Genomic DNA, 27711 nt, shown 5'->3' with positions numbered 1-27711 from the left:
TTGATGCTCGATCATTATTACCTTTGTTTCAGTAGCGATTCCCGATGCCTTTTCCTTGTCTGAGTTTAAGAAAAAGAAAAAAAAATGTAATTAGGAACACTGTCCTAATTCTCTTGCAGGATGAGACATTTTGTTTTTTTTGTGTTACGTACACACTGCAGTGCCAAGAATTACAACTCATTCGAAGGAAACTTGGGATATTAAAGTATTTCCGTTGTGGTATAGCGTATGTGCCTTCCTGAATATTTCCCTCAGTGATGCTGTTTGTTTTAGGCTGGTGAACAGCTGTGAAGCTTGCCCTTGTTGGGGAGCAGGTGCAGCATTTTAGTATTCAGGGTGAGTGATCACCCCTGAACAGGCTTTTGTATTTTAACGCCCCTCTGTAAATCAGACGGGCCCCTTTGCTCGCCACCTCCCCGCCGTCGGCGTCCACGCTGCACTCGTTTGCTAGGAACTCAAAGAAGCGTTGAAAGGGAGTCCCCTGACCGCTCACAGCCCTTTGTACACAGTGTTCTCATCTCGTCCAGCGAACAGCTCTTCCGTTCATTAAGGCTGACCAATGAGTGGCCAGATAAACGCCAACACCCATTCTCTCACTCTCTCTTCTTCATCCATCCTTTTATTGTGCTTTTTCTCTCGCCTCGGAATCTTCCTGCTGCGAACATGGAGGTGGGATTGACACTCTGTACCTTACTCTCATGTGAGCTCCTTCTCCTGATAAATTTAGGGGCTCTTCCTGGCCAGGAGCCCTCTGGTGGGTATGGGGGAGGCGGGTAGGCAGGGGGTCGCAGCTGGCTCCTATAATGTGCCTCTGTTCTCTTCTTGTGGGCTGCGGCGGCCAATCAGATGCCCGAGGCTGTGGACAGCTGGATTCCTGTGTTGAGTCTTGAGTTTCTGATCCAGAGGCTCCTGTGGAGGACCCCACGATGTCCACCGAACTATGTGCTATTTTCATATTGGCCTGTGAGATGCCTGCTCAGAGGATCGTTGGTAGGATGTAGCCCAGTTTGTCAGTTTCTGACCTTGTGGGTTAGGATTTCCTGTAATCGAAAGGTCATCGGTTCAAATCCTGTCGTCACCATTGAATTCTTGAGTAAGACCCACAACCCTAATGGTTCCTGGTCTCTAATCCGTGCTTGTATGTTGCTTTGGACAAAAGCATCCGTTAAATATCTAAATACACAAGTGAAAATAAGGAAAATATTGTGTCCTGAAGTCCTCCATGGATCAAACCTCCCAACTCTTGATGTGTTCACTAATTGGTGTAGACTCTTGTATAACTACTACTGATATACTGATTGACTGCTGCAAAGATTTGCCTATTTGTGATTTTTAAAAATTATTGCTATGATAGAGGAAATGCACTCTGAGGCACCATATGGAAGTTGGAAGTTCTTAGAGATGGGGAATCCGAATCAACAGATCGCATGCGTGGAGGTGATTTGCGGTGTCTCTCAGACAGCTCATGTATATTGCTGAGCAGGCCTCGTATTTTCTGACTGACAGCTGGCCGCCTCAAACAAACGAAATGGAAGAAAATTGTACATGAGCGCAGCTCGGTCCCAGCAGCGGTTTGGATCATGTCTAAATTGTTGCTGCCTTATTAAATCACTAGAAAAGGGACAGTCCTGCTAGGCTAACATTTACAAATCTTAACCTTGGACTGACCTTTCACTTTTCATAGCTAATTTAGTTATTTGAACTTATTAATTTTGTTGCAGTTTTGCTTTTTACTGTGAACTCTGAGCTATCAGTACGGATGTACGCAATACACTTGCGTGTCGCTCACCATGTTAGGATGCTGTGCTTTTGATTGGTTGAAAGATAGATGGTTCAAATTCCATGTTTGGCAGAGTGACGTCATTGTTGAGGCCTTAAGTAAGACTCTTAACCCCAATTGCTCCAGGGACTGACTGACCTTGCTTTCTCAGTTGTATCTTGCTTTGGACAAAAGTGTCTGATAGATAAATAAATGTAAATTAAATTAGAATTTGTGGCAGTATGTCCTGTTAAATATATTCTTCATATATCCAGTAAAAGCATAAACCGATATGGATAATGATTCCTGATGCAGTAGATCCCATAGCAACGCGCAGAGATCAGGTTTTTATCTTTTGATCAGTTGACACTGCAGTGTACTTTTCAGTACAGCGTCGGTTCTTGTCCAGCTTCCTGGTTTTCTATAAGTGCTGAGTTCGTGCCATTGGATGCTAGCACTTCCTGGATATGCAGAAGTAAAAAGTTGGATCGTGAAAGATTCAAATGACTCATTTCTAAACCTAAATGTCTAAATAAAGACGGTTACATTAATGAGCCCATATAATCCCCTCCCCCCTTTTTTTCTTCACAGGTGTCTTGGTTTCCTTTTGTGACAAATCCCAGACAGACCTCGGACATTCCCTGGTGCCCGCATCCCCCAGCCTGGAGATCTCACCTGCTGGTAAACGCTGTTCATCCCGCAGCCAATATTGTCTTTTCAGAGTGGGAGATAGTAGCGTAGCAGCACAATGCTTAACGTCTGTGGCTGGTAGAGTGGTGTCACCGTAGGGCCTTTGAGCAAGACCATGAACCCCCGTTTCCCCCAGACACTGACCCTCCTGTATGATCTTCGCTTGTACGACGCTTTGGATGAAAGCATCTGCTAAATAAATAGATTTTAATGTCTGTGCAGGTTCTTTCAACTCTCATGCAAGCAAATCCCAAGAACAATGTGCATTATTATAGTTTGTCAAATTAAATAGTATTTCTTCTAACGTGTTTACCAGTGCTGTGTCGCAAAGGGTTTAAGAGAAAATGGTTTGGAGAAGGAGTGCAAAAAAATGCAATGACTCCGACTGGGGAGATTTGGACACCTCTTGACAGCTGAGTATAAATTACGAGAGATGGGAAGGAGGGAGTGTGAGAGGCAGAAAGCAGCATGAGGAGTGGTGTGATTTAGGGTTTGCTCCACTCGGTGCTGGGCTGGTGACAAGCTGACGATCTGCCTCATGCTTGCTGTTTATATGCCAAACTATTACAGTTAAAGGTGGTCAATTTAATTTTATGTCTTTACATTTGCAACTCGTGTTGTAATGCTGTCATACTATTTCCAGAGAATTAATTATAATATTTTCCTTATAGATACTCATGTAATGCTATGTTTTTTTTATTTTTTTAATAATAATCTCAGCAGACTGAAGCAGCAGCTCCTTGGCTGGAAGGAGGATAGAAAACAGTCGTCAGTCTTAATATTTTAAGACTCTTTTACTGGCTAGTCGAGCTCGGGACAGCCAGCCTTTCCGCCACGCGAACGTTCAGTGCCCGTAGAACCTGCAAGGGAGTGAAGTCTTACTCTTAAAAGTACTCGTAATCCTCACATAATCCTTGCTCCAGTGCGACATCAAAACAATGTCTCTTATCAGCTCCATCCATCTTGCTGCTTGCCTCTAGCTGACAGAAATGCGCGGTAAGGCTGCCGTCTCGCGACGCTAAACAATGAAAGGGTTTCCTGCCTTCATTATTTGTAGCTGTCGGGGAAAAATAAGCTTGCGTGGCATTTGCTGCTTGGGAGTTTCAGCACAGGCTGTGTTTTCTCCCCCTTTTGTTTATTTTGCATTATTTGAGTTGGCCTCGAGTAACTGAGACGTCGCTCCTTCTCATTTCCTGATGCGACTCGCCTCAGCAGCCATGACCCTAAGGTCACGCTGTCTGTCTTTCTGTACCTATCATATATGCAGCCATATCGTGTCGTAGCTTCTTTTTTGGCTTGTCATGCTCTGTGGGATGGCTTACTACTTAAATGAAACTCTATGAACGAATACAATTTAACGTGATTTATGTTGAAATGCATCAATGGTATTAAATCACAAGAGTCACTCGTGGGTAAAGATTTATTTTGCGTGTTGTGTGTTTGGACTTGGAGAAGGATATTCAAGCACCAGGCCTGAAATCTTCTTCGACGCATTATTACCAGCCAGCAGATTGTGTCTTTGCTTACACAAGAAGCCACTGTAATTGCGGATCCCTCCCCCGTTCAAGGTCATTTTCAAGTTTCTAATGACACATTAGTAATTGTTTCCTTTACCCCTGGTTGTGGTCCGGCTTATTTCAGAAGAGCTATAGTTCAGCCTCTCCTGAAAAACTCTACACCTGATCGCTCCCACTCAGAGAATTACAACTTCCGTTTACATCCAAAGTTACAAAAATAGTGGTAACAGGGAATTGTTGGAGGTCACCAGCTGCATGTGTCTTTCGCTCCCTATCAACTCGACAAAATGGCTGTCTTGCATGACTGCCCAGCTGATGTCAAGAAGTGGTTGGAGAACAACCCTGTGCAGTTACACTGTAACAAGGCTGAGGTCCTCCTCCCTAAAGTATGGGATAGATATTAAGATTCTTGTATTTGCTTCTAAGGCTCATAAGAAGGAGGTGTCCACTTATCTGTGACCTTTTGACCCCACGCTCAGCAAACGGGACACTCGGGCCTTCTGATCGGGGGTGTGTCGCTATTGTGGGTCCAACAGAAGGGAGTGCCGGAGCTTTTGTGGTTCTTGTCCCATGGTTGTGGATCAGTATACACATGGACATTAGGTCAGCTGGCAGGATGGACTCTTTTAAACAGTGTCTGAAAATTTTTGAGTACAGACAGGCTTTCTGTAGATGTTTGAATATCTTTCGCTTATTTCTGATGAAGCACTTAGTGACATTTGTTCTAGGGAGGTGCTATATAAAAAAAAAAAAAAAAAAACGTGTTTACACCACAGGACCCAGAGGGTTAGGGGCGGCTGTGGCGTTTCTGACGAGAAATGGCGTCAGGCTTTCCGCTGATAAACGGAAGAATCTCAGCTGGGTTTCGTAACGAATTTAGTAATATTAATAATGTTTTCATTTCCATTTCAAATTTATGGAAAATGTGTAGGCCACACGATTTATTGAGAACCCTTGTCCTACAAAACGTAGAATCACTGCATATCTAATGTTATGCAGAATTTATTTTTTTGAGCATGTCCAGTGAAAGTGTCACAAGTGTCATATTGCATCAGTAGTGAAAATTCCAGTGGAATTTCCTTTTGTTGCTTTCCTGGAAACATGTCACCAGTTGTGGTCAGTGTAGATTCAAACATACAGTACCAGCTGATGACACTCTGATGGGTGCTGGAAACCCACAGTGGCGTGTAAGACCACATGTACAAAAGATTGGGCGTCACGATAGGAAACACTCGGCTATAAGATCAGCATTATATTTGCATCCTGTGCTTTGTAATCTGCAGCCAATAGAAACACATACAGTACCGTACCGTGTGTAAGCAATCCTGTATAATTAGACCTTGGGGAATTAACGCAAAGGTTTATTTTCAGAATTAATATACTGGACACTGGTCTGCCATTTGAGTGTCCTGTAAACTGTGTCATTTAGTATCAGAGGTTTGAAATCCAAAATGAATTTGAAGCAAATGTGGGCCTGAAATATCATGCAGCTCATTTTCTTGGATGCCGTCCCATGTACCCTTGGTACAGCTTGGCACGAAGTATTTAATATGTCAGAAAATGCTGTTTTAATTCTTTTTCAGCTTTCAGTTGGTTTCCTGCAGTAGCAGGCCAGTTGATCATTTTCTCTGTACATCTCAACCTCACACTAGAAATGGAGCCATCGCAGCCTCCCTTCAGTCTCCGTTGACCAATTTTATGAGCCATCCGAAAATGCAAAGCATGACAATATGGATGTTAAGTGGCCATCGTGTTTTTTTACAAGCGTGACCGTATTCCACTAGAGCAGTCTGATTATCGTTATAGGGCACAGTTGCCATTGTGCGGACGTTTTTCATATCGAGCAGTTTGTTTGGTTTTTGCGGCCTTCCTCATTGTAGGCTGGGCACTAGGCAATTTAAAGAATAAGGAACTGGTTTAACGGTCCCTTGCCCTTCAGCGCACAGGCTGTTCTCATGCTCTTGACATTTTTACTCTTTCCAAGCTGTTCTGGAGCTGAAACCAAACCAGAGCCATGTTGTTTTATTTGTTTATTTATTCCTGTGTCCTGTCACTACAGAATGAAATCAGTCGTATTTTGATATAACAGCTGAAATGGCACTGAAATGCAGTGTCATGTATTTTATACCAATTTTTACAACAGAGTGGTTCCAAGGCACTAGACAAGAGGGTGCAGTGATATTTGTAATTTATACAGACTGGTGCATGAAACCTGGAAAAATGGCAAAACAGTGAAAACGACCGGGGGGAGGGGGGGGGCTTCTGGGGGATCCAAGGTTGACTGGCTCCCATACGCTTACCCCCCCCTGCCAGGCATGTGGACATACAGAGCGGGGAGTGCACTGTGGCCATAGTCAGTACATCAGTGAGCCAGTTACCCTGGCAGGACTGTGTAAGCCGGCAGATAGTACTGTAGGTCACATCCATGTCACATTCCTAAGCCACATCTGTGGTTATTCATTGGGGGTAATGAGTTGCCCTATATTTCGAACTACCCTTATTTCGGTTGTCAGTGTGTCTTACTGGCTGTGCCTCATTAATGCCATAGACCGGCTTGTTGATCAGTTACTACTTGCACTGCATGATTTGCTTCCCGTTACAGTGTAAGCATATAAGTCGGCCATCTCTGAAGGGGCAGGCTGGGAAGGTCCTTGCAGAAAAGCATGGCTACTTATTGATTTTTTTCGCCGATTTATTGAATTATTGAGGCACAGCAGGTTTTGGGGGACACTGTATGACTGTGGGTTAGGCCACTGTGTCCATGATCGAAATGTTGCCCAACGCCCTTAAGTCCCAGATTCTCCAGAGGTTGAGCCTGCTTTCTGAAAAATGTATGTTGCTTTGGATAAGAACATCTGGCAAGCAAATGTGGTGTTTTCAATGTTAGTATCTTTTTCTCAGTTCCTCCATTCATCATGACACGCGTCAAACCCAGAGATGGTGTCTAAACGCCATACTTCAGTACTTCATCAGGTTCTCCTGACAAGCTCTCTCCTGGCCCGACCCTCTTCTCTTTCCTAGTTCTGTCATCTCCGTGTAATAAAATAGCTCTGTAACTGATCTGCGCCGTTCGGTTAGCCAGCTGTCCGGGCGCAGTCCCCACAGACGTGCTGCGACTCGGCGCGTGCAGTGGCCACGTTCAGAGAGAGTCCACACTGCTAAGCCTGCGGATGCAGCCTGACATACTGGTGTTAAAGGTATCGATCGATGTCTGTCACACCCCCATTTCCCCGGCTGGAAGACATGGTCTGAATCTGTCATCTCACCTTCTGTGTCCCCCTCGTCTAAAGGCTTTACTCATCCAGAATTCCCCAGGTGATTGCCATACGCAGTACTGTTAGCCCTGGATTCAACTGAAAGAAGAAATGCAGTGAAATACGTGCTTCCTCCTTTTATTTATTTCTAAAAATAAATAGTAAATAACAGAACATGAGGATGAATAACATCCATTGTCTGAGCTCGCAAAGTCATGGGGGCCTATCATGGCAGCTACAGGAGCAAGGCAGAGAATTTGCCAGGAGGGGGCGCCTACCCATTACAGGGCACACACACCACTCAAACCTATGGACAATTTTACAACTTCAGTTACAATTACATTATTCACTTACATTTACTTATTTAACAGATGCTTTCATCCAAAGTGAGAAACGACACAATTGCGAAAGCTGAGAGTGCTGATCCCTGGAACAATTGGGGTTAAGGGCCTTGCAACATGCATAAAATATGTACAAAATACATACAATACACAATAATGTGTGAGTAGGATGAGGTGCTGAAATTTGAAGCTTCAGTGATTAATAAATAAATGGTAGTGGTGATATACCAGTGTGTGGCCTGTCAGTCTTCACGAAGACTGATTACCTGCTGTGGGAAACAGACCACCGACTTCCCCCCCCCCCCCGAAGGCTGTACACCTGTGTCAACTGTCTGGTAATTTACATAAGTTTAGATCAGTCTCATTATTCGTATAGTGCTTTTAACAAGGAGCACTGCCACAAAGATCCTTCCAGAATTCCAGGCAAGAAGCCCCCAGAGAGTAAAACTCAAGTCATGGATGTATGAAAAAAAGGAGGGAACAGGAAACCTCCTGGGGGAGACAGACCCGCAGTGGGGGGGGGGGGGCTTCTTCTCTGCCTGGCACTCGGTTTCCATGATTTTTTTTACTATTTTTAAATAGAGTATACTGCTGTCAGCTGCTTGGCGAGTGACAAAGGCTGCCGTTTTGGATAATTGAATGAAAAACATTAATAGAGTCATGGCTGGTTAATAGGGCCATTACTGACAGGACTGCAGTGGCTGCTTTGCTGTGTTTCCCGTTGAGTTATTTAAATTATGCCTTCAGTGCATGCTTTGGCCACCAGAGACTCGGGTTACACATTATACATGAGTAGAATTTCATCTGAGTGACACAGCAGTTCCCCACAGGGGTGAATCGGCATATTGTCTGTCCAGTGGCAGCTTGAACTGTGAATCTTCAGTGTGTGCAGATATTAATGCTCAGACAATTGACATCCCTCTTCTTCCTTTTCTTGCCCTCCTTCTTCTACATCTCCATATTCTCTTCCTCCTCCTTTTCTTCCTCCTTATTGATAATAAGGGGATGGTTCCTTAATAGAGATGCAAAATTCTGGGAATTTTCCCATGCATTTCCATATATTCATGTTAATTCCCCTGGGCAGTTTCTAACTTGGAAAATTTCATAAATTCCCCATCTTAACTTCCCATGGAATGGAAAGTTTCTGGAAAGTTTCCGGACATTTTCTGCCCCTTTACAACTGTTTCAAATGATCAGTCCTCGGCTCCTCAGACTTCTTCTGGTGCATTATGTATCCCTGCTATTTACAGTGGTGGTTCTGTGATGAAGGTCAGTTTGGGCAGCCTGTTATTAGAACTGTATCACTGTATATCTGGTTGGTGTTCTGACCTCATTGCCCCCACGTCTCTGAATGTTCCCTGACTCGTCAGTATTCATGCACCTCCAGGCTGTCCTGGGTGTCATTCTACCCTGGACTGAAATCGGGCAGCTCTCCAGTGCACGCAAACCCGCTGCGTTAGCTTGCCTCTGGACACCAACTCTTTAGTTAAATAAAGTGCATTGATGCCCATGGCCTCAGTTTCTCCGGTGTGTAGTGGAATATCTCGCTGAGAACTGGATACTACATGTAATTAAAAGAGGAAGGTAAGGAGAAGTTAATTATATCTCCATGTGCGATATAATCATCCAATGCTGCCGCCTATTGGTGAATCTTTAACTTTAAAAAACATTTTTTTAAAGATCAAAACAATGTAAATGTATTGCTTGCAAAACAGTAGCTTTGCTCTGTGTTGTACGGGTGAGTTTTTTTTTTTTTTTTTTTTTAAACCCCTAAATCATTTGACCATTTTGAGAGTTCAGTTTCACTGCCCGAGTGATTATCTGAATTATGTTTACAGTGTGTTTTTCTCTGTCTGTCATTGAAGTTATTTTTAGAATAGAAAGAGGCTTTGGAAATTTAGTTCAAATGGGTAGTGAAGGAAATATTTGTGCAAGGACAATGAGTCGTGGTGATCTTGAGTTTTGACACAGTTCAGCTGCAGGATTCATTTATTATTTTTTCCATTACTCTTTTTGATTTATTGTTGTTATTGTTTGGGATTCGGCCAATAAATTGCCCAGCAGCAGTGAACAGGACCTTGTCTGCTTGCACTGCACTGACGCTCCTCGACCTTTCCATGGTTCCTTGCATACACATTTCATGAATTTGCAGTTAGATACTGGCTGTCAGTGCAGCATAGTGTAGGCAGAGGTAGAAAATTCAGGTACAGAAAGTACAAATCCAGACAAAGATTTTGTTTCAACCAACCAGTTCAGCATTCTATTACTGTGAAACGTTATTCCCTGTCGGAGTACAGATGTGCAGTTCTACCTGTCCAGGGTTTAAAGCTGGGGTGGCCAATCATGTCCGCAAAGGGCCGGTGTATATGCGGATTTTCGCTGCAACTCCCTAGTTAGATTACTAATTAGAGGACTGATTGGCTGAAGAGTCCTCACACCTGGATTTGAACAGCTGACCTACAGGTTATCCCAAAACCCTGCACACACACCGGCCCTTTGCAGGTAAGACTGGTCACCCCTGGTTTAAAGTCTCCCCTTCAGGTGTCCTTACACAATCTCAGGGCTTTTGTGCGAGCGTGACACTGCTTTGATATTGGCTCCATCTATCTAAATGTAGTCATCTTGTCCAAACCATCCCACTGAAAACTCCATCCATCCATCCATTTTCCAAACCGCTTATCCTACTGGGTCGCGGGAGGTCCGGAGCCTATCCCGGAAGCAATGGGCACGAGGCTGGGAACAACCCAGGATGGGGGGCCAGCCCATCCCCCACTGAAAACTATAGAAGTAAATTACCATACGTCTTCCCTTAACTGTCTGTTAAATAAACGTAAAACAATCTAAATTTCATAGCATCCACTTTTATCCAAAGCGACGTACATTTGAGAAGGTGTCAGAGTCCCAGGGGCAGCTGGGGTAATGGGGTAAGAGTCCGATGGTGTCACTGACCCCATGCAGCAAGCAGAGGGATGGTCATAAAAGAAGAGCAGCAGATGGCCCGCGGCGTCCTGTAACTGCTGCCGTCGGTTCATCTAACGGTGACGACATGCTACACACTCTGTATCTGCTGATGTCATGCACTGCTGTCATATTTGCCGTGATTAAGTAAACATTTCCGGATGTTTGTTTATCCGCTCAACAAATTTCCATTAGATGTATTAGAAACATAAGAAGATCTGGTACATGCGGTTATGTACGTGTGATTTATATGTGATTGCATATGTAAAAGGCGGAATTCTGTCATAGTCAGAACTAAATGGGTCTTCACTTGTATGAAACGTTTTTAGTACATGTAGCACAGGACTTCCGGGTCGCTGCTCGTTCAGTCGACCGGCTGGCTAGTGAAGCGACGTTTGAATTGAATATATACTGAGTGGCCACTAGAGGGCAGGCTTGGCTTAGCTTTTGACCTGTGTCTAGCTACACGTTGAGACATTAAGGCCCGTTTGGAAAAGAACTTTTCTTTCCCTGGTGTTTCAACTGTTGGGTCACATTTGTCTTGTATGTGACAGTGTTTAAAGATTCCTTCCCAAATCGGGGGATTTGTGGCGGTGCAGATTCCCCCCCCCCCCCCCCCCGAGAGCCTGTAGGTCCTGTTTACCAAGTGGCTGGTCTGGGGGTGTCGTCCTGTCCCTCTTTAGAGAGACTGGATCCTGATTTGCTGAGTGCTTTCAAGGTTTGTCCTTGTAATTGAACAGTTGTGTGTGTGTGTGTGTGTGTGTGTGTGTGTGTGTGTGTGTGTGTGTGTGTGTGTGTGTGTGTGAGAGAGAGAGAGAGAGAGAGAGACTTGTCATCGATCCTAATGTGGGCCGTTTTCCCCACCAGGAGGTGCTCCTGGACGACACGCCCAGAACACACCTCTGTAGCTGTGGAGGTCAGAGTTCATAAGCTGAAGGCATGGCCTGTCATCGTTGCTCCATAGCTGGCCAGTCTGCAAAATCAGAATTCGTGGTGCCCGTAAATTTACCTGAACTTCTGGGTCGACTCTTAAGGGATTTGCATGCAAATCGCCGGTGCGTAGTTCCTGGGTTTCAAATTCCGCCGTGTATCTCGGTTAGGGTCACAGGGTTTGCTTCAGTCAGTCTGTGAACACAACATGCTTTTTGCTTGACTAGTTACCAGCCCAATCAATCCATCCAGCTACCCAGATCGTTTATTGAGTACATGGTTAGTCTGGAGCCTATCCTAGGTAGTACAGAGAACACTGTGGATGGGAATGCCAGACCATTACAGGAGATACATCCAATATGGGCAATTAATTTCAGCTAACTGTAATCAAGAAATGGGGGAAAAATAACTTGAATCTATTCTATGTGTAGGGGAGCCTCTGAGTGTGTGTCTCATTAACTCCTGTAGAGGGCGCTCTAACTCTTCCAATTGCTCATTCCTCCCAGAGTGTAATTTTTCTCTGTATAGGATTTGGTATATTTTATTGTCCCTAGGGGGGACTTCATAAAACGACAAGGTACATAAAGTGCCCAGATACAAACATATGGTGCAACATAAAGCCAAAGTGCAAAGACAGTACATGTGGTGCTAGCAAATATGACACAGTGCTCAAATTATGTTTTGCAGAAAATATATATATAAACAGCTAGAATATATGCAATTACAGTTTTATATCAAGTGATGCCTGAAAGCAGAGCCAGTAGGACGTGAGCGAGTGTATCGCTTAGTGTAATGGGTCCAGGAGAATGGGCAGCGCCGCCAGCCGTATAATGACCCACTGTCCATATCTAACTCGCAGTACAGTAGGCATATAGGCGCTGTGTATGTGTATATGAGGGACAGCTACAGTATCGAGATGCACCCCAGCTGACTTGCGTCCGGTGGTCCTGGTCCCAAATGAAATGCATGTTGATGCAAGGCGGTATGACATTTATTAATTATGCATTATTTTAGCTGATGTCTGGGGCTTCATGCTTAAGGCTTGTTGGACGCACATGGTGAAATACAGCATTAATCCTTATCTTCAGGAAAAACGCTAAGCCATCTTTGTTTACATTGCTTATTTTTAAGTGGAGGGAATTGGCTCTGTAGGGTTATCAAAATGTAGGAGGAGTAATTTGGTACTTAATCCAGTCTCCTAAGTTCAGTACTGGAAATAAATTAAGATGAGAATGTTCTGCCTCTGGCAGCCACTGGACTGATGCCACCCCGGGGCCGCTTCAGAATGCATGGCCTGCGGGGGGGTTTGTGTGGCTCTTCAGTGTTGGTGAAGGAGATACCTGGAAAGGTCATGGCAGCATGACATCACTGGCAGCTGTCTCTGTCTCTTGGTGTGTGGGTGTGTGTGTGTGTGTGTGTGTGTGTGTGTGTGTGCGCGCTGTAGCCAAGGGCCTAACTGCTGTCTATTGACACCAGCAATGTTTCTCCTAGGAAATTTCATCATTTGCTAATCAACATGTGTGCCAATATACTATGGATGGCAAGTCTTGCTTTATACTGTATTCCTTGTTTTTTTACTGTAAATATAGTAATAAGATAATAAGATGTGACCGGGTTAACCGCGGATTATAAGTGATGTAGATTGATTTCTTTTCATTGGGGTTTGGGTTTGAAGATGGTACTTGGGGTTTGGGGCGATGCCGGGCTCTGCTTACCCTTTGGAGGGATGAGGCAGCTTTGGTCCTGAAGCGAGGGGTGTGAAGCCCACCGTCAAGCGGGCCCACCCCCAGCCCCACGCCCTCAGGAACAGTCCAGTCTCGTTTCATCACTGCTGGTGAACCTCAGCCGCTGGCAGGAATGTTTCCCCGAGAGCGTCTGGGGAGTCGGCCATGGCTGCCCTGCCAAAAAAGGACTAGAGTGTGTGGCCGTGCTAACGGATGCTGGTTTGTAAGGTCCGTCCCACTTCCCATTTTACCTGCATCCCGCTGAAGATCTGCTTGAGATTTCACTGCTGAGCAAAATTTAACTGTGATGTGAGTGGACAGCAATTGGTAATTCCAGTTGGTTAACATTATACTGTGAGTGGACAGCAATTGGTAATTCCAGTTGGTTAACATTATACTGTGAGTGGACAGCAATTGGTAATTCCAGTTGGTTAACATTATACTGTGAGTGGACAGCAATTGGTAATTCCAGTTGGTTAACATTATACTGTGAGTGGACAGCAATTGGTAATTCCAGTTGGTTAACATTATACTGTGAGTGGACAGCAATTGGTAATTCCAGTTGGTTAACATTATACTGTGAGTGGACAGCAATTGGTAATTCCAGTTGGTTAACATTATACTGTGAGTGGACAGCATTCGGTTGATGATAGTCTGTTAGCCTGTAGCTACAGTATGCTCTTGGTGGGTTGTCCTTACAGTTCCAGCAGGATGGTCATTTGGACGAGTGCTTGTGTTTTACATTTGCAATGCTTCTTCATTGATTTCCCGTGATTTGTTTCCAGTTGTATGAGTCTTAATAATTCTTGATGATTGAACGAAAGTGTTGTCCTGTTTTATGCAGGTGCTCAGTCAGAAATGGATGCCAATACGAACACATTAACAAAAGCATGCATTATTGCCTCTCTCCCCTGTAAACACCACTTCCAACCTGCCGCCACACTCTCCAGCTGCCAGAGTAGGGGGTTGCGGATGATGGTTGATGTAAATCAATACATCACGCTGAATCGGCATTTTCTCCCATCGTAGGTCATGATTTATTTATAAGTGATCCATCAGTGAGTCTGCTCTCACCATCTTCGCTCTGTATTTCACGCCGTCAGCTCGGTTGCACTTACAAAACAGAAGCGATGTAGTCCTTTCATGATCGTAATTAAAGCATTGCAATTATTGCACTAGCATGTTGAGCTGGGAAGTTTTTTTTTTTTTTTACATGTAAAAATGTAGTAAATGTTTGTACGTATCGGTTTAAAAGTTGCATGGGAATTATTGATGTTTGTTCGTTGGTAAAATGGAGCTGCCCTAAACTTTCGCGTGTTTCACTTCGAAATGTGCCAGGCTTGCCGGCCAGGGGGTGAAGATGTGCGTGCTGGGTTGGGACCCCGAAAGAGCTGCCCCGCTTTCCGCCTGTCTGATCGGACTGCCGTCATCCAGCTCTGGCAGACAGGGTGAGCGGACGCCTCACCGGGGAGAATTTAGGTCAGGCTTACCGGGGGCCTCTGCTGCTGCTGGCATCTGAGCTAAAGCCGGTCCCTGACTACCTCCCCCCCAATCCTAGCCTGTCCCCTCATTTATAGCTCCCCACTCTCCCGGGTCACATGCTCATGCAGTCCATGTTCCCATTGGCTCGATGTGGAGGTATGGTGGGAACATGTGTCTACTTGCCTTCTGACCCATGGCTGTCCGTGTTGTTGCCAGTATTTGTGGAGGGCGAGTCTCTTGACAGTGTTTGGGTCACTGCAAGGTCTCCGCACTCCTCACTTTACAGAACATTTGAGGAGTCTGTTTGAGGAAGCAGATGACACACTTTTAGAAGCCCCTTATTCTACACTTATTCTAAATTTATGATCTTTTTTTGGCATGTTGCTCCACTCATTCATTTATTCATGCATTGCTTGGTCTACCTTCTGTGTGAACTCTCAACTGAAATGCTTCTTCCTCATTGGCTGCCTGTCTTCAATGACAACAGCCTCTTTTCTAAAATAAAAAAAATGCATGGATACAGAGAGAGTGCATCGCTAGGCTGCTCGGCCAATGGGATCGCGGCAGAGGAGCACCTGAGCAAAAGGCAGGCCTTCAGCTTCAGTCTGGAGCAGGCCACCCTGAGGGCGGGGCTGGAAAACACAATCAGGATTTTTTTTCAGGGCTAAATCTAAGTTGATTCCATTTATGAATATACTATTTTCCCTCTATAACCGTGAAACAGTGCTTATATTTTTATGTCTTTGTACGTCTTATTTTAATCTCTTTGTTGATACTGTGTATGGACAGCATCATGATTCAGTGGCTGGGACTATAGTCTCACACCTCCAGGTTTGGGGGTTTGTCTTTCTAAAGTGTGGGGGCTGAGCGCACAAAACTGGGGCGCCTCTCTGGATGATGAGTTGTTTACATTAAAAAAAAAAATTAAAAAAAATGGTCCAGATTACCTTCCAAAGCTGGACTGTGGTGTGTTGTGGTCAGTCCAATATGTTCTAATCGCGGTTTTGTTAGTAGATATGTATTTATTTAATTATTTGTTAATAATTATTTTTAACTTAACATCTATGACACTGGCGAATGTTAGTCCACTTTCCCATTTACGAATCGCGAATAGAAGACTGTTAAGGTGGATACAGTGCACACTTCAAGCAAAATCGATGGAATCAACATTGTTATCGCAATACAGCGTCGTGTGAGTGGTAAAGGGCACATTGGCAGAACATAACTGGCCTTTGCCCTGTGGAATTATGGTTATTGAGCTGCCTTTGCCTCCTTTAATTATTTCCTGACAGAGATGTAGTGGCTCCGGTCCCCCGTCGTCCCTAGCAACCTCAGTTGTTGACGAGCCGGTGTATCTGCTGCTGGTCGGGCCTCGGGAAGCTTTGGTTGATAGCCATCTGGAAACCAAGCGAGATGGGTGGAGTTTGCAGCGTACGTGGAGGTGACTGTCTCCGGGGTTCCCAGGCTGGTCGCTTGCTGTCTGATGCCTAATGAGGTTTCCTCTGCGATGGCAAAGCGCCGATAAGCCCAACACCCCCATCCAGTAAAAAAGCATTTCTATTTATTTCCTCTTATTCTCTCACCTGTCACTTGAGTTTGGGTTTTTCTCAGTATGACAGGCTGCTCACATGCGCGCATTTTCTCCTGCGACAGGCTGCTTTTGGTTTTCACACCCTAATGGTCGCTGCGTTTGTTCATTCCCAGACCACCATCACCCCACCCCTTGCTTTTTCCGGGTAATTCCTTTCAAGTCTCTTCTTTCTAGTCCCCCGAACAACAGACAAGTTGACAGGCCAAAACCACCGCCTTCCTGCAACATTCCTATCATTCTACCCGCACTGGCCGGTTTCATACCGCTGTCGTTTAGGCGCCTGCTGATATTGCGCTAATCGGCCATCTGAGGCGGTGTTGAATGTAAATTCATCCAGGCAAAGGATCAATTTGACTGCCTTTCACATAAAGCTAATTCTACTATAGACAGTAATTGCTCATAAAGTTTAATCTTTGACTTTTTTACTGAGCGCCCAAATCGGCAAAGCTGTCTTTTCACAGGCAAATGCCAAATGTGGCAAAAAAATACATATATTTAGAGGTAGTTAGTCTATAATTTTGAAATATTTTGAGATTCATGTGAAGAACAGCAGATGTTACTATCCATCCATACCGTATAACCGCTTGTCTTATTTAGGGTAGCCGGGGGCCTGGAACCTAAGGGCACAAGGCAGGGAACAACCCAGGATGGGGCACTAACCCATTACAGGGCACACATACCCCATTTACCTCTACAGGCAATTTGGTAACTCCAATTAACCTCAGCATGGTTTTACACTGAGGGATTAAACCAGAGTACCGACAACATGGAGAGAACAGACAAACTCAACACACGGAAGCATGGTGAAGACTCACACCCGGGTCCCACAGGTGCTATGTACTGTATCATCGCTTCTTACCATTTTGAGGTTATAATATAATTACGTAATAGTATGAACTTACCAGGAATAAAAATGAACCACCACTTACATGTAAAAATAGCAGTAATCTGCTTGATAGCATTTATATGTAACATGAAGTAGAGTCAAAGACTCAAACAGCTTATCTGAGGTTGTTATTCTATAGTCCATTGTAGTTTTATACATCTGTACGGTTTTCTGGGGCAATTCAGGTTAGAGCGGCACTGCTGAAGGGTAGAGAGGCAGCTTCCAGATCCATGCCCTGCTCCACCACGTGACTTGCTGGCCTCCTTTCAGCACGGCCGGTGCCATTGTTCTTTCTGCCACGTAAGACAGGATCACACTGGACATGCTATGTAGGTCACCGTGGGAGAGCAGCTGTGAAGGTGCTGGGAAAAGCAGCCGCCGTCCTGAAAAATGCAGGTCCTGTTATTGCCAAAGGTCTGTAGTGTAAAACTTGGAAAAGCCACTGAAGTTTTTCCGCTGCACCCTGAAACCATGGGTCCTTCCAGTGACCCCTGATATTTAACTTTAGACAAGTTTATTCATGTTTTGTGTTTTTGTTATTCGGGACCTCAGGGTATGATGTATGCAAAAGAAGGCAGCTTCTGAAACATCCCACATCCATAGGAATTTGAAATACCGTGTAAGAGATACAAAGCTAGAGGGAGGAGGGGTACAAACACATACAGAGGTTTGCATCTGTTTCCGTTGTCCTAGCAATACCAGCAAGCACATTTAGTTGGAAGATTGTCTGGGAACGGTACCACTTGCGTATCCCTTTTGTTCCTGGATGCCCTTATTATGTGGCCGTCAATCACAGGTGAAAGGTCAAATGCTTGTCGAAAGGTCATATTTCGTCTTGTGGTGATAGGGAAGACTCCCTGAAGATGTTTCTGAAGCAAACAAGATCAGGGTGGGAGAACGGTGTGGTTTTTCCCCAAGGTGTATGAAGCATACTGTATGATACGGGACCATTGCATAATGTTGTTTCTCACTGTAATCAACGGCTCATCATCTTGAGGAATCCGTTTGTGAAAGCCACCCGCAGTTAGAGTTCTTAATAAACTGAGGAGGATTCCCGAAAACTGGCCCCCACTGGGGGTTGGGGGGCTAGGCCGGGGGTGTGTTCTGCCAAGAAGGGCTCAGACGTTGGGGACATCTGTTGAACCAGGAAACCACACTGAGTCTGGAGTGGGAGCAGCGGTTGCAGCAGGTGGGCGGGGCCGTGTCATGCGGGTGAGATAGTGGGGCTGGTGTCACGGGCCACAGGGACCCCCCACCCTGCCCCCCTCCCCACGGCCAGTGCTGACGGCCCATTAGCACCTGCAGTCACAGTTTTTTGAGTTCTGAGAAGTGACCCAGGCTTATTGTCAAGTTTGGGTCGGGACCAGGTCATTTCTGGTCATTCGGAGTTCTAGTTTGTAATAACATTCCTAATCAACTGATACTTTTAAATGTCTTAAGTGTTCTTAGGGATGAATATGTCTAAAGAACAGGAAAATCATGAATTACAGTTTGTACTGTGAACACTGCGTTTCCCTGATTCTCCCCCATCTTCCAGCCACAGGGATGGCGCAGTGGTGCTGTTGCCTCATACCTCCAGGGATCGAGTCTCCACCGTGGCCACATGTGTGTGGAGTTTGCATGTTCTCCTTATGTCATCATGGGGTTTCCTCTGAGTACACTGGTGTCCCATATTCCTTGCCTTGTGCCTGTTTTTCTGGGAAAAGCTCTGGACTCTTGTATCCCTACATACTGTAGGACAAGTGGGTATGGATGAATCTTCCAGCCACATAACCTAGTTGAAGTCGCAGGAGACCTCGATTGGTTCAACAAAGCTTGCCAAAGTTGATGCACATAACTTCTGTATAGAAGCCTCTACATATTCAGAATTCTTGGACTAATTCCACGTATCTCAATAAACATTATTCTATTTTCAATTTTCATATATGTGAAAGTTTGAAAGAGAGCTCATTGGTGCCAAAATGTCATGCATCGGTCTGTACCCATAAGAATGAATGGGTTAAATTAATTTCTAACATAGGAAACATTAATATCCCCTCAGGTATAATTGGGTCATGGTATCAAGGCTTGCATAACAGCAGCCCTATATATTGTGCTGTTGTTTCTCAGAAATGCCATCACTGGTGTCTTATGCAACATTTTACCTAACCATTAACTCTGTTATCAGTGCTTGTTGTCTTTGTGCTAAAAGGTTGACTGTTTTGTGTGAAATGTAAATACTCAACCTATTCTCTCTTTTCTTGACAGGTGTCTCAACATGGGGAACCTCCTTAAAGTTTTGACTTGCACTGACTTTGAGCAGGGACCCAACTTTTTCCTCGATTTTGAAAGTGAGATTTATTTTTTTGTATTCTATCTACACCCTGCTTGTTATGTCCTTTCTCCTGTCTATGATCCAGTACCCTTGCCCGTCAACGCTTGGTATTTGCTGCATTTGTCTGCGGCCAGTACAGGCATTGCTTGTGGCCTGGTTAGCACATCAAGTTTGGGGGGAGCGACACATTACTCTTTGGACGGGACAGAAACAAGCCAATCCTCGCCGATCATACTGTCCCGTCAAGGCTTGCGTTGAAGGTTCCCCAAGGTGGGTGGATCTACCGGTCTCTGGCAGCCATGTAGCTAGAGCGAAACGGAGAGCCGTGTTTGGAATGTGGCCCTGCTAAATGGTCGCCGTAATCGATGCGCTTTATTACCAAGGTGGTAAAAGATAAAACCTCATCACTTTATTTAGACGTCAAAGCAGAGAGGGAAGGCAAACCATGTGGCGGGGTGGGTGGTGACCTCTGTATGGTCTGTTAATTATCGCCATCTGCAGAACGGCGTAGGTCACTGCACCGCATGCTGTCATACCCTTGCCATGCTGTGCTCCTGATGGAAGCATCAAAGACCGCATGTCTTTCTGTTAAATTGAATGGCTTTATTACTGTAAAACAAAACGGTAGCTTTAATTAAGCGGCAAATGTCCTGTTGCCTTAGGAAACTCGCTAGGCTGATTGCTTAGAGCAGTATATCTTAACTCGGGCATCGGGAACCCTCCAGACAGTCCTCCCCACACCTGGCACACATGTATCAGGTATCTGGCGTGCTCGTTTAGCTTGTTCTTGGTTGCTTGGTTCAGGTATGCTGGGTTCTGGGAAGGAGCAAAAATGTGGACTTTCTGGGCATCCCCAAGGACTGGGTTGAGAAACACTAGGTTAGAGGAAGCATAGGGTACCTCATGCCAATGAGAGAGGTCCGTTGTCCCTGTGAGGATTTAGAAAAGCTCCAGGTGACACATTTTCCCATTTGTATGCGATGAAAAGCAACAAATCGAATGTATCTCCTTTACTCCATTCTACAGGACACTGAACCCACATGGGGATTTGCATCTCTAATGCCATTGCTTCCTTTGATTCCCCCTCTTTGTTGTTGTTCCGTCCCGTGTGGTATAGTGCAGTTATACTGTAAATTGTCATAGATTAGGCCTAAGCCGTCCAAGGTAGGAGTCATGCACTGCCCGGACTCTTTGATGATATGTTCCAATCGCCGCTTCAGATGCACAGCCAACCGAATCAGAAAGACGAGTGTGGGAGCAGGTGAACGTGGTCCTGAAAGACGCCAGGGGCATTTCTGATGACCTGCAGGCCTACAAGGGAGCGGGTGCCGAGATCCGAGAGGTAACCCGCTGCTAGCGATCCCGCCGTTCTCCTGTCCCTGGTGGCGGTTACGTTTTTGCAGCTGTTAGAGGTTCTGTCACATAGTAAGTAGTTGTGTGACAGTGACATAACCCTTGGCTCACACCTGTCTATACCAGGAGTAAATGCCTATCAACCAGTGTTGGGGAGTAACCAACTAAAATTAGTGATGCTGCTGACTTAACTACTTTTTTCCGTAGCTTTTTTCAGCTTACGACTGGTCACTCAGAACCGATCACAGTCCTAAGTTGACGACGACCTGTGTTGTTTTTCCCACCTTACAAAAATGGGTATTTTCAGCTAACAGGTGCTTCTGATTGCTTTGATGTAGTTCGATACTTTTCCTCTGTAGCTTGTAGTGCAGCTAATTACTATACTAAAACAGTAGCTTAGCTGCTTTAATCATAAGTTTAAATGTAGCTTCCCCAACACTGTTATTAACAGAGTAATTGCTAAATTACGCTTGTATCATGCACATGTGTCTTCTATTGGTCACCACTTATGCAAAATTAGACACTTAAGCTAATTAGACATGACTGAACCAGGCTGTATACCAAGAGAGGGGCCCCTGTGTGAATTATGGCCCCTCTTATGCCAACCCCCCCTTAAAAATCCTAGAATTGCCCCCTGTGACTAGATAATGTAACAGCAGGGTTTTTGCATTACTGAACCAAGGTAGCCTGCCTTTAATTTCATTAATTTCATTTTCATTTATTTTATTTAAGTGTCAATCCTAGCCAACTTAAAATGTGCGGATGGATACACATTCAAATGAGAGAGAACTGGTCCAGGGACGTTTGGTGTTTCCATAATGATTACATGTCAGCAGACACTATAATATATATATATATATATATATATATATATATATATATATATATATATATATATATATATATATATTTATTTATTTATTTATTTTTTCTCATTCTACCGTAGGCCATCCAGAATCCCATGGACGAGAGCTTGCAAGAAAGGGCTTGGGGCGCTGTCATCCCCTTGGTAGGGAAGCTGAAGAAGTTCTATGAGTTCTCCCAGAGGTTAGGTATGTACCTGCGAGCGGCGAACCCACACGCACCAGGTGCAGCTTTGCTTCAGAGTGTGGACTCCCCAAAGTCCTCCTGAAGACGTGTAGCGCACATGCGCGTTGTTTTTGTCGGCTAGCGGCTGGAGTTCTCTGATTAGGCACAGTGTGTACATGTGTAAAGCTCAGCTCCACGCTACAGCACCACGCCCCCTACTGGAGGAACTTTTATCTCAGTAATGACTGTCAGTGAAAGAAAGGATCTCTTTCCCGCCATGACTGCTTCCATAACGGAGGAGGCCAGCCCCTCGCTTTGCCGGCACACTCCCTTGCCGAGGAGGTCAGCAGGAGTTCCGGATGTCTCCTGCTCAATGTTTCACGCTTGACGTCTCCAGGACCCTGGGGGAGATCCATGCAGCAGAGCTGAGGATAAAATTGTGGCTGGGGTCATGTTCCTGCGGCAGCACTCTGCTTCTCATCCGCTGGGCTGTTGCGACCTCCTGTTGACCTCCTGTTGTTTAATTTCAACATCTGTGTATTCTTTTATCGCCTCAAACAACTACACTTTGTTATGGCTAGATCCACTGTATTGAGGGACTAACCTGGAAACAAATTGCGGTTTCTGTTTTCTTTGTGACCTCACTATGTTCTGCCTGCTTGTGTGGATGAAACACAGACACACCAGACAAGCTAAGAATGAATAAAATTTAAGTTTGATCCGATGAAGGGACTGAACTTTCCCTACAAAGTGAATTAGCACCTATCAGCAACCTACCTGCCTTTGTGCTTTGACCGATCTGGCAGCTCGACCATCACTGACCCATCTCCACCCGCCCTCCCTGGCACTAGCGGAAAAAAGCCATATCCGCAGACTGGTGGGAACCGAAAAACGTCCCGTCCTGGTAGTTGTTTTCATGGGGGATGTGAGATGGCGCTGCAGGCAGTTTCGGCAAGTGGAACGCTGGACTCTGACCATGCATGGATATACTGCACTGCAGCCCCTCGATTTGTGAGCCAGATTTGCTTCAGGGGTGATTGACCTACATCGCTTCATTTAACCCAGGCTTCAGTCTGAGCTCTCTGGCTCTGTACGAGTGTTTTTGTGTGCGTATCCTGTGATGGACTGGCATCCCATCCCGTCTGTGCCCTGTGTTTCCTGGGATACGCTCTAAGCTCACTAAGACCCTGTCCTGGGTCAAGTTATTAAAAGCCTTGATACATCTGAGAAGTCTCATATTTTAATTAATTGTTAACTGTTGGTTAATTGCATCTAAATGTATGATATTCATATTTGTCAACAGTCTGATCGGTTGTGTCCTGCCCCAGTTGAAACCTACCTCGTCCTGCACAATCCTTCATGGCAGAACCATGTGTCACCTGTCCGTCACCCTTCCCCCCACAGAGGCGGCTCTGCACGGCCTTTTGGGAGCCCTTACCTGCATGCCTGACAGCCCCACACAGCACCTGGAGCGTGAGCAGGCTCTGGCCAAGCAGTTCGCTGAGATCCTGCACTTCACGCTGCGTTTCGACGAGCTCAAGGCGAGTCTGCGCCGTCCCCCGCATCACAGCACGCCGTGCCGTTGACTTGGGCCAGCGCTGTCACTGTAGCCCTTGGGCTGGATGCTGACCAATACAGTTGTACTCTTGAGAGATCCCTTCAATAACTAACAATCCCCGGCTGCATTACCATTGTCTGCAAGACTCTTCCACGCATTAGAATAAAACATGTTAGTCCTTCTGTAGAAATGGAAGGTAAAATCTTATAGTTTTAACTATTGGTGGTAGGTTTCTTTTGTTCATTTTTAAACTTTTGGCTCTGCATGTGTGGAGTTTGCATGTCCTCCAAAGGTCATCGTGGTGGTTTTCCAAATTCCCCCCACAATCCAAAAACATGCTGAGGCTAACTGGAGTTAGCAAATTGCCCATAGGTGTGCATATCTGTGAGTGGGGCTTGTGTATGTGTGTGTGCCTGTGATGGGTTGTTGCCCTGTCCTGGGTTACAGTGCTCACAGTAAGTGTTTGGAAAGCTTGCTTAACTCAGTAATAATGCTGTTAATTTATTGGTTTCTTTAAAGAAGTAAACATTTTTCTGACGGCCTCATTCAGTTCTGTTCTTGCTATTTTGCTGTTAATCGCAGTTGCAGTCACTGGCTGCCAATATGAACTGCACACAACTGTTTGGTGTTTCATGTTATTGCAAAGGTGTTACTAATTAAAAAGCCCCCACTGATGCTTGTCCATGAACCTTTTAACTCAGAACAGCTCTTTTAGAACTATATAGTGTTTATTACTACTTAAAATTTGTGTTTTACTTAAAACTTTTGGTTGTTTTTAACACGAGATGTAGTTTTTGTGAATGATTTTTGTTATAAAACCAGTAAATTTACAATAATGTTTTATGGAATTAAGCAAGCTTTCTGTGAGCATTGCATTCCTTGTCTTGCCGTCTGTAGTTTCCAAGAGGGATTCCGCACTCCTGCAACCCTGCATGGACAGAAGTTTAAGCAAATAATACCTAGTCTTGTTTGCTGTTTTTCTGGTCATTGCTAAAACTGGATATTGAAATGACAAAGGGCTCACCTCGATGCTGGTACCTTAAAGCTCTCGGGCTGCAGGTCAGAATCTAGGCCTTGCTCAGTCATGGTTTTCAGCTGCATCTATATTGTAGAATCTACAGGGTCATGCTCAGCCGGTGCCTGACCGTATAAACGATTGTTCGAGAACAAAACCATCAGTGCCAATTCAAATCAACTGCAAGTAAGCTATTCATCAAGAACTCTGTGGGCACTGTTCATTTAACAGCAATTGGAAAGCTCTATTTTATCAAAGTGAGCTTATTTGCCTGTGAGCTAGGACTGATGATACACACTCACAGAGTGGCAGGTGTGTGATAAGCCACTGGATTCTTCACCAGGTCTTCAAATGCCTCATGAGTCCAGCCTGTGCTGGAACTGCTTTGCAAACGAAGCAGTGTGTGTGTGTGTGTGTGTGTGTGTGTGTGTGTGTGTGTGTGTGTGTGTGTGTGTGTGTGTGTGTGTGTGGGGGGGGGGGTTCTCTGGGTTTATTTTGAGGCAGGCTTGTTGGCCTAGTTGGGGAGGGGGGTTGATAGAATGCCACCCTCCCCCCTCACAGTCACCCCAAAGCCTGGAGGCCCTTCATTATCCCCACACTGGAGTGTCATACCCCCCTCCCCTCCAACCAGATCCATGCAGTTCCACAAGTGATACCCTCACACCCTGAGGCGGCGTGCTGGGGAGACCCTCAATTAAGGGCCACCGATTGGGGGAGAGTAGCAGGACTGTGGATGGGATGCGAAGGCTTGTCGCTTCCACTCATCCATCCCCTTCGGCCGACCCACTTAAATCGCAGTTTTATTCTTTATTTATTTCTCAAAATATGACGCACAAAGTTTAATGGATTGTCTGACGAGGCGCAAGCTTTTTATCCACACTGGAGTGTTCCCAATAATCATATATCCTGAGGTGAGATTGCTGTCGTTATCGGAGTGTCCGATGATTTATTTATTTATTTATTTATTTATTTATTTATTTTATCATTAATCTAATTTACCGTGACTTTTCTTAATCTCTGCAGTTTAGTTTGTGTTTGGGGTTTAGTCATGAGAATCAGTCGTTTAACTTGACACCTTCTGCTTAGATGGTACCCCACCCATCGTTACATAACCCCCACGCCCAAAATCAGATTTTTCCCAGTTTCCTACTGCAGTCTGACTCCGTGTAATTCGGGAAGAATTTAACAATCCTTTTATTACTGACTTTTTCAATTAAATCGGGAATCTGGAATTCTTGAAAATACAGACGGTCCCTGTCTTACAACTGTTATCCATTTGTTATTGTTTTTTTTTTTGTTTGTTTTTTTTTTTTAAATTGATCTGGGGGTGGCATGGTGGTGCAGTGGTTAGCACTGTATGGGGCGGCATGGTGGTGCAGTGGTTAGCACTGTTGCCTCACACCTCTGGGACACGGGTTCGAGTCTCCGCCTGGGTTACATGTGTGCGGAGTTTGCATGTTCTCCCCATATCGTCGTGGGGTTTCCTCCGGGTACTCCGGTTTCCCCCCACAGTCATGCTGAGGCTAATTAGAGTTGCTAAATTGCCCGTAGGTGTGCATATGTGAGTGAATGGTGTGTGAGTGTGCCCTGCGATGGGCTGGCCCCCCATCCTGGGTTGTTTCCTGCCTCGTGCCCATTGATTCCGGGACAGGCTCCAGACCCCCCGCAACCCAGTAGGATAAGCGGTTTGGAAAATGGATGGATGGATGGAAAATTGATCATATGTGGAAGTCATCTTTAGTCACTTGGGTTATGTGGAGGAGGAGGTATAGAGCGCGCACTGATTAGAGCTCATTGCCGCACCCCCCACACAACAAACCACCTCAGGAATAAGAACCCGAATGCAGCCGTGCAGTGGGCGATACCTCAGCACCACACTAGTCCAATGAAACAGTTTTTTTTTCCGGTGGCTGGAGTACCAATGCTGCATAGGTTGCGTTAGGTAATCCTCAAGGTATGGGAATGTTTCACCTGCTTCATGGCTGTTATAGTCACAATGCTGTCTATTTTAGCTCAGAGTTGAGCTGTCAAATATCTACTGTTAATGTTTAAATGTGCATAAAGCATTGAACAGTTCTTTCGTGTACTTTGGGCACTAATTACATCGTGAATGATTGTTTGACGAATCTCCTCTGATCATTTGAGAGCTGAACTGGCATTTTCACTTAATGATGCGTCTCGTCGGTCGCGGATTAAAGGATATTATCATCAATAACCCCTCTGCTACTCTATCTCTTAACATAAAGTACAGTGTGATGCTGCGATCCAGTTAATTTCTGTCATGCTGTGATGTAAATAATAAATGCAGTGTATAAAATGGGATGGGTGGAGTGGCAGCCTGTCACATACATGCCGACACACAGTGAGGACACTTTAGCTTCACCAGCCCATCTGACTTGGGTTCATGCAGGATATTCACATGGTGTTTAATAATTTAAGGGACACTGACACTGTTTGGCTGCTCTACACAGCTGGGTACTTCACTGAGGCGATCGGGATGAAATATGGTGCACTGCTGCAGCCGGCTCCCCTGAGACCTGAACCAGAAACCTCTGGGTTTACAAGTCTATGTCCTTGACTGTTACAGTCCGCGCTGCTTGTCCTTTTGTCAAGTATACTAGAGCTTGAACATTTAATATGATTAGCTGATCTTTTCAAGCTCAAAACCAATAGTTTATTGTACTTTTTTTTTTATTATATTGGCTGATTCCGATAACGATGGTTGATGTTAATGGATTCCGTAATGAACAATTAACATCAAAGAGATGAATTTAAATACATTTTGGTAGGCACATCGACAATTGATTAAATTAGCCTTCTTTATTCCCTTGTAAGAATTGTGTTATCTATGCAGTCATTTGACCTGTCTTCTTCCATAATTCTAAAATATCTGCTCTACTGGAATTCTGTGAAGTTTTGAACTTGTCGGTGTGATGTAAATATGGTCTGTTCCAGCTCACATTATTCTTCACCCAGCCAGACTTGGGCGTTAGCTTAAGAATTCCAAATCCGTTTTGCGGATTCACAGGTGCTCCGGTTCACTATGAGAAGACTTCATCAGGAAGGGCTTTGCAGAAGTCGGGGATTTTAGCGAACAGTGTTTAGCAGACTGCTCTTCACCCCAGGCCTCTCTGACTGATTCACTTGTCAAATACGTTTCCCTAATATGACCATTTAGCGATTTCAGGTGTCCATCTCTACAGGGTGATGGAGGACCTACTGATACTTTGACTTATGTCACTGTAGAAAGGCTTCGTTTTTCTGATCTTGAAAGAAATACATGCACATATGGATGGATGTAATGTTTTCC

General features: G+C 44.9%; 1 protein-coding gene across 3 annotated transcripts in view; it reads left to right on the top strand.

Annotated features, from left to right (window-relative positions):
- LOC125732656 (CYFIP-related Rac1 interactor B-like) overlaps nt 1–27711 on the top strand; it is a 55106-nt gene that overhangs the window by 18919 nt on the left and 8476 nt on the right. Inside the window, exons 2-7 of one of the 3 annotated variants that reach the window (XM_049005980.1) lie at nt 2351–2440; nt 14512–14621; nt 19380–19462; nt 20667–20788; nt 21746–21851; nt 23233–23369. In XM_049005980.1, coding sequence (XP_048861937.1) covers nt 19390–19462; nt 20667–20788; nt 21746–21851; nt 23233–23369 — 438 coding nt within the window. In that variant the 5' untranslated portion in view covers nt 2351–2440; nt 14512–14621; nt 19380–19389. The remainder of the gene's footprint in view (nt 1–2350; nt 2441–14511; nt 14622–19379; nt 19463–20666; nt 20789–21745; nt 21852–23232; nt 23370–27711) is intronic. The other 2 variants (XM_049005979.1, XM_049005978.1) reach the window with 2 other exon arrangements.

Source organism: Brienomyrus brachyistius, chromosome 1 (assembly GCF_023856365.1).
Source record: "Brienomyrus brachyistius isolate T26 chromosome 1, BBRACH_0.4, whole genome shotgun sequence".
Classification (NCBI taxonomy): domain Eukaryota; kingdom Metazoa; phylum Chordata; class Actinopteri; order Osteoglossiformes; family Mormyridae; genus Brienomyrus; species Brienomyrus brachyistius.
The sequence above is the reverse complement of the archived record's forward strand: the minus strand, read 5'-3'. Positions and strand labels throughout refer to the sequence as shown.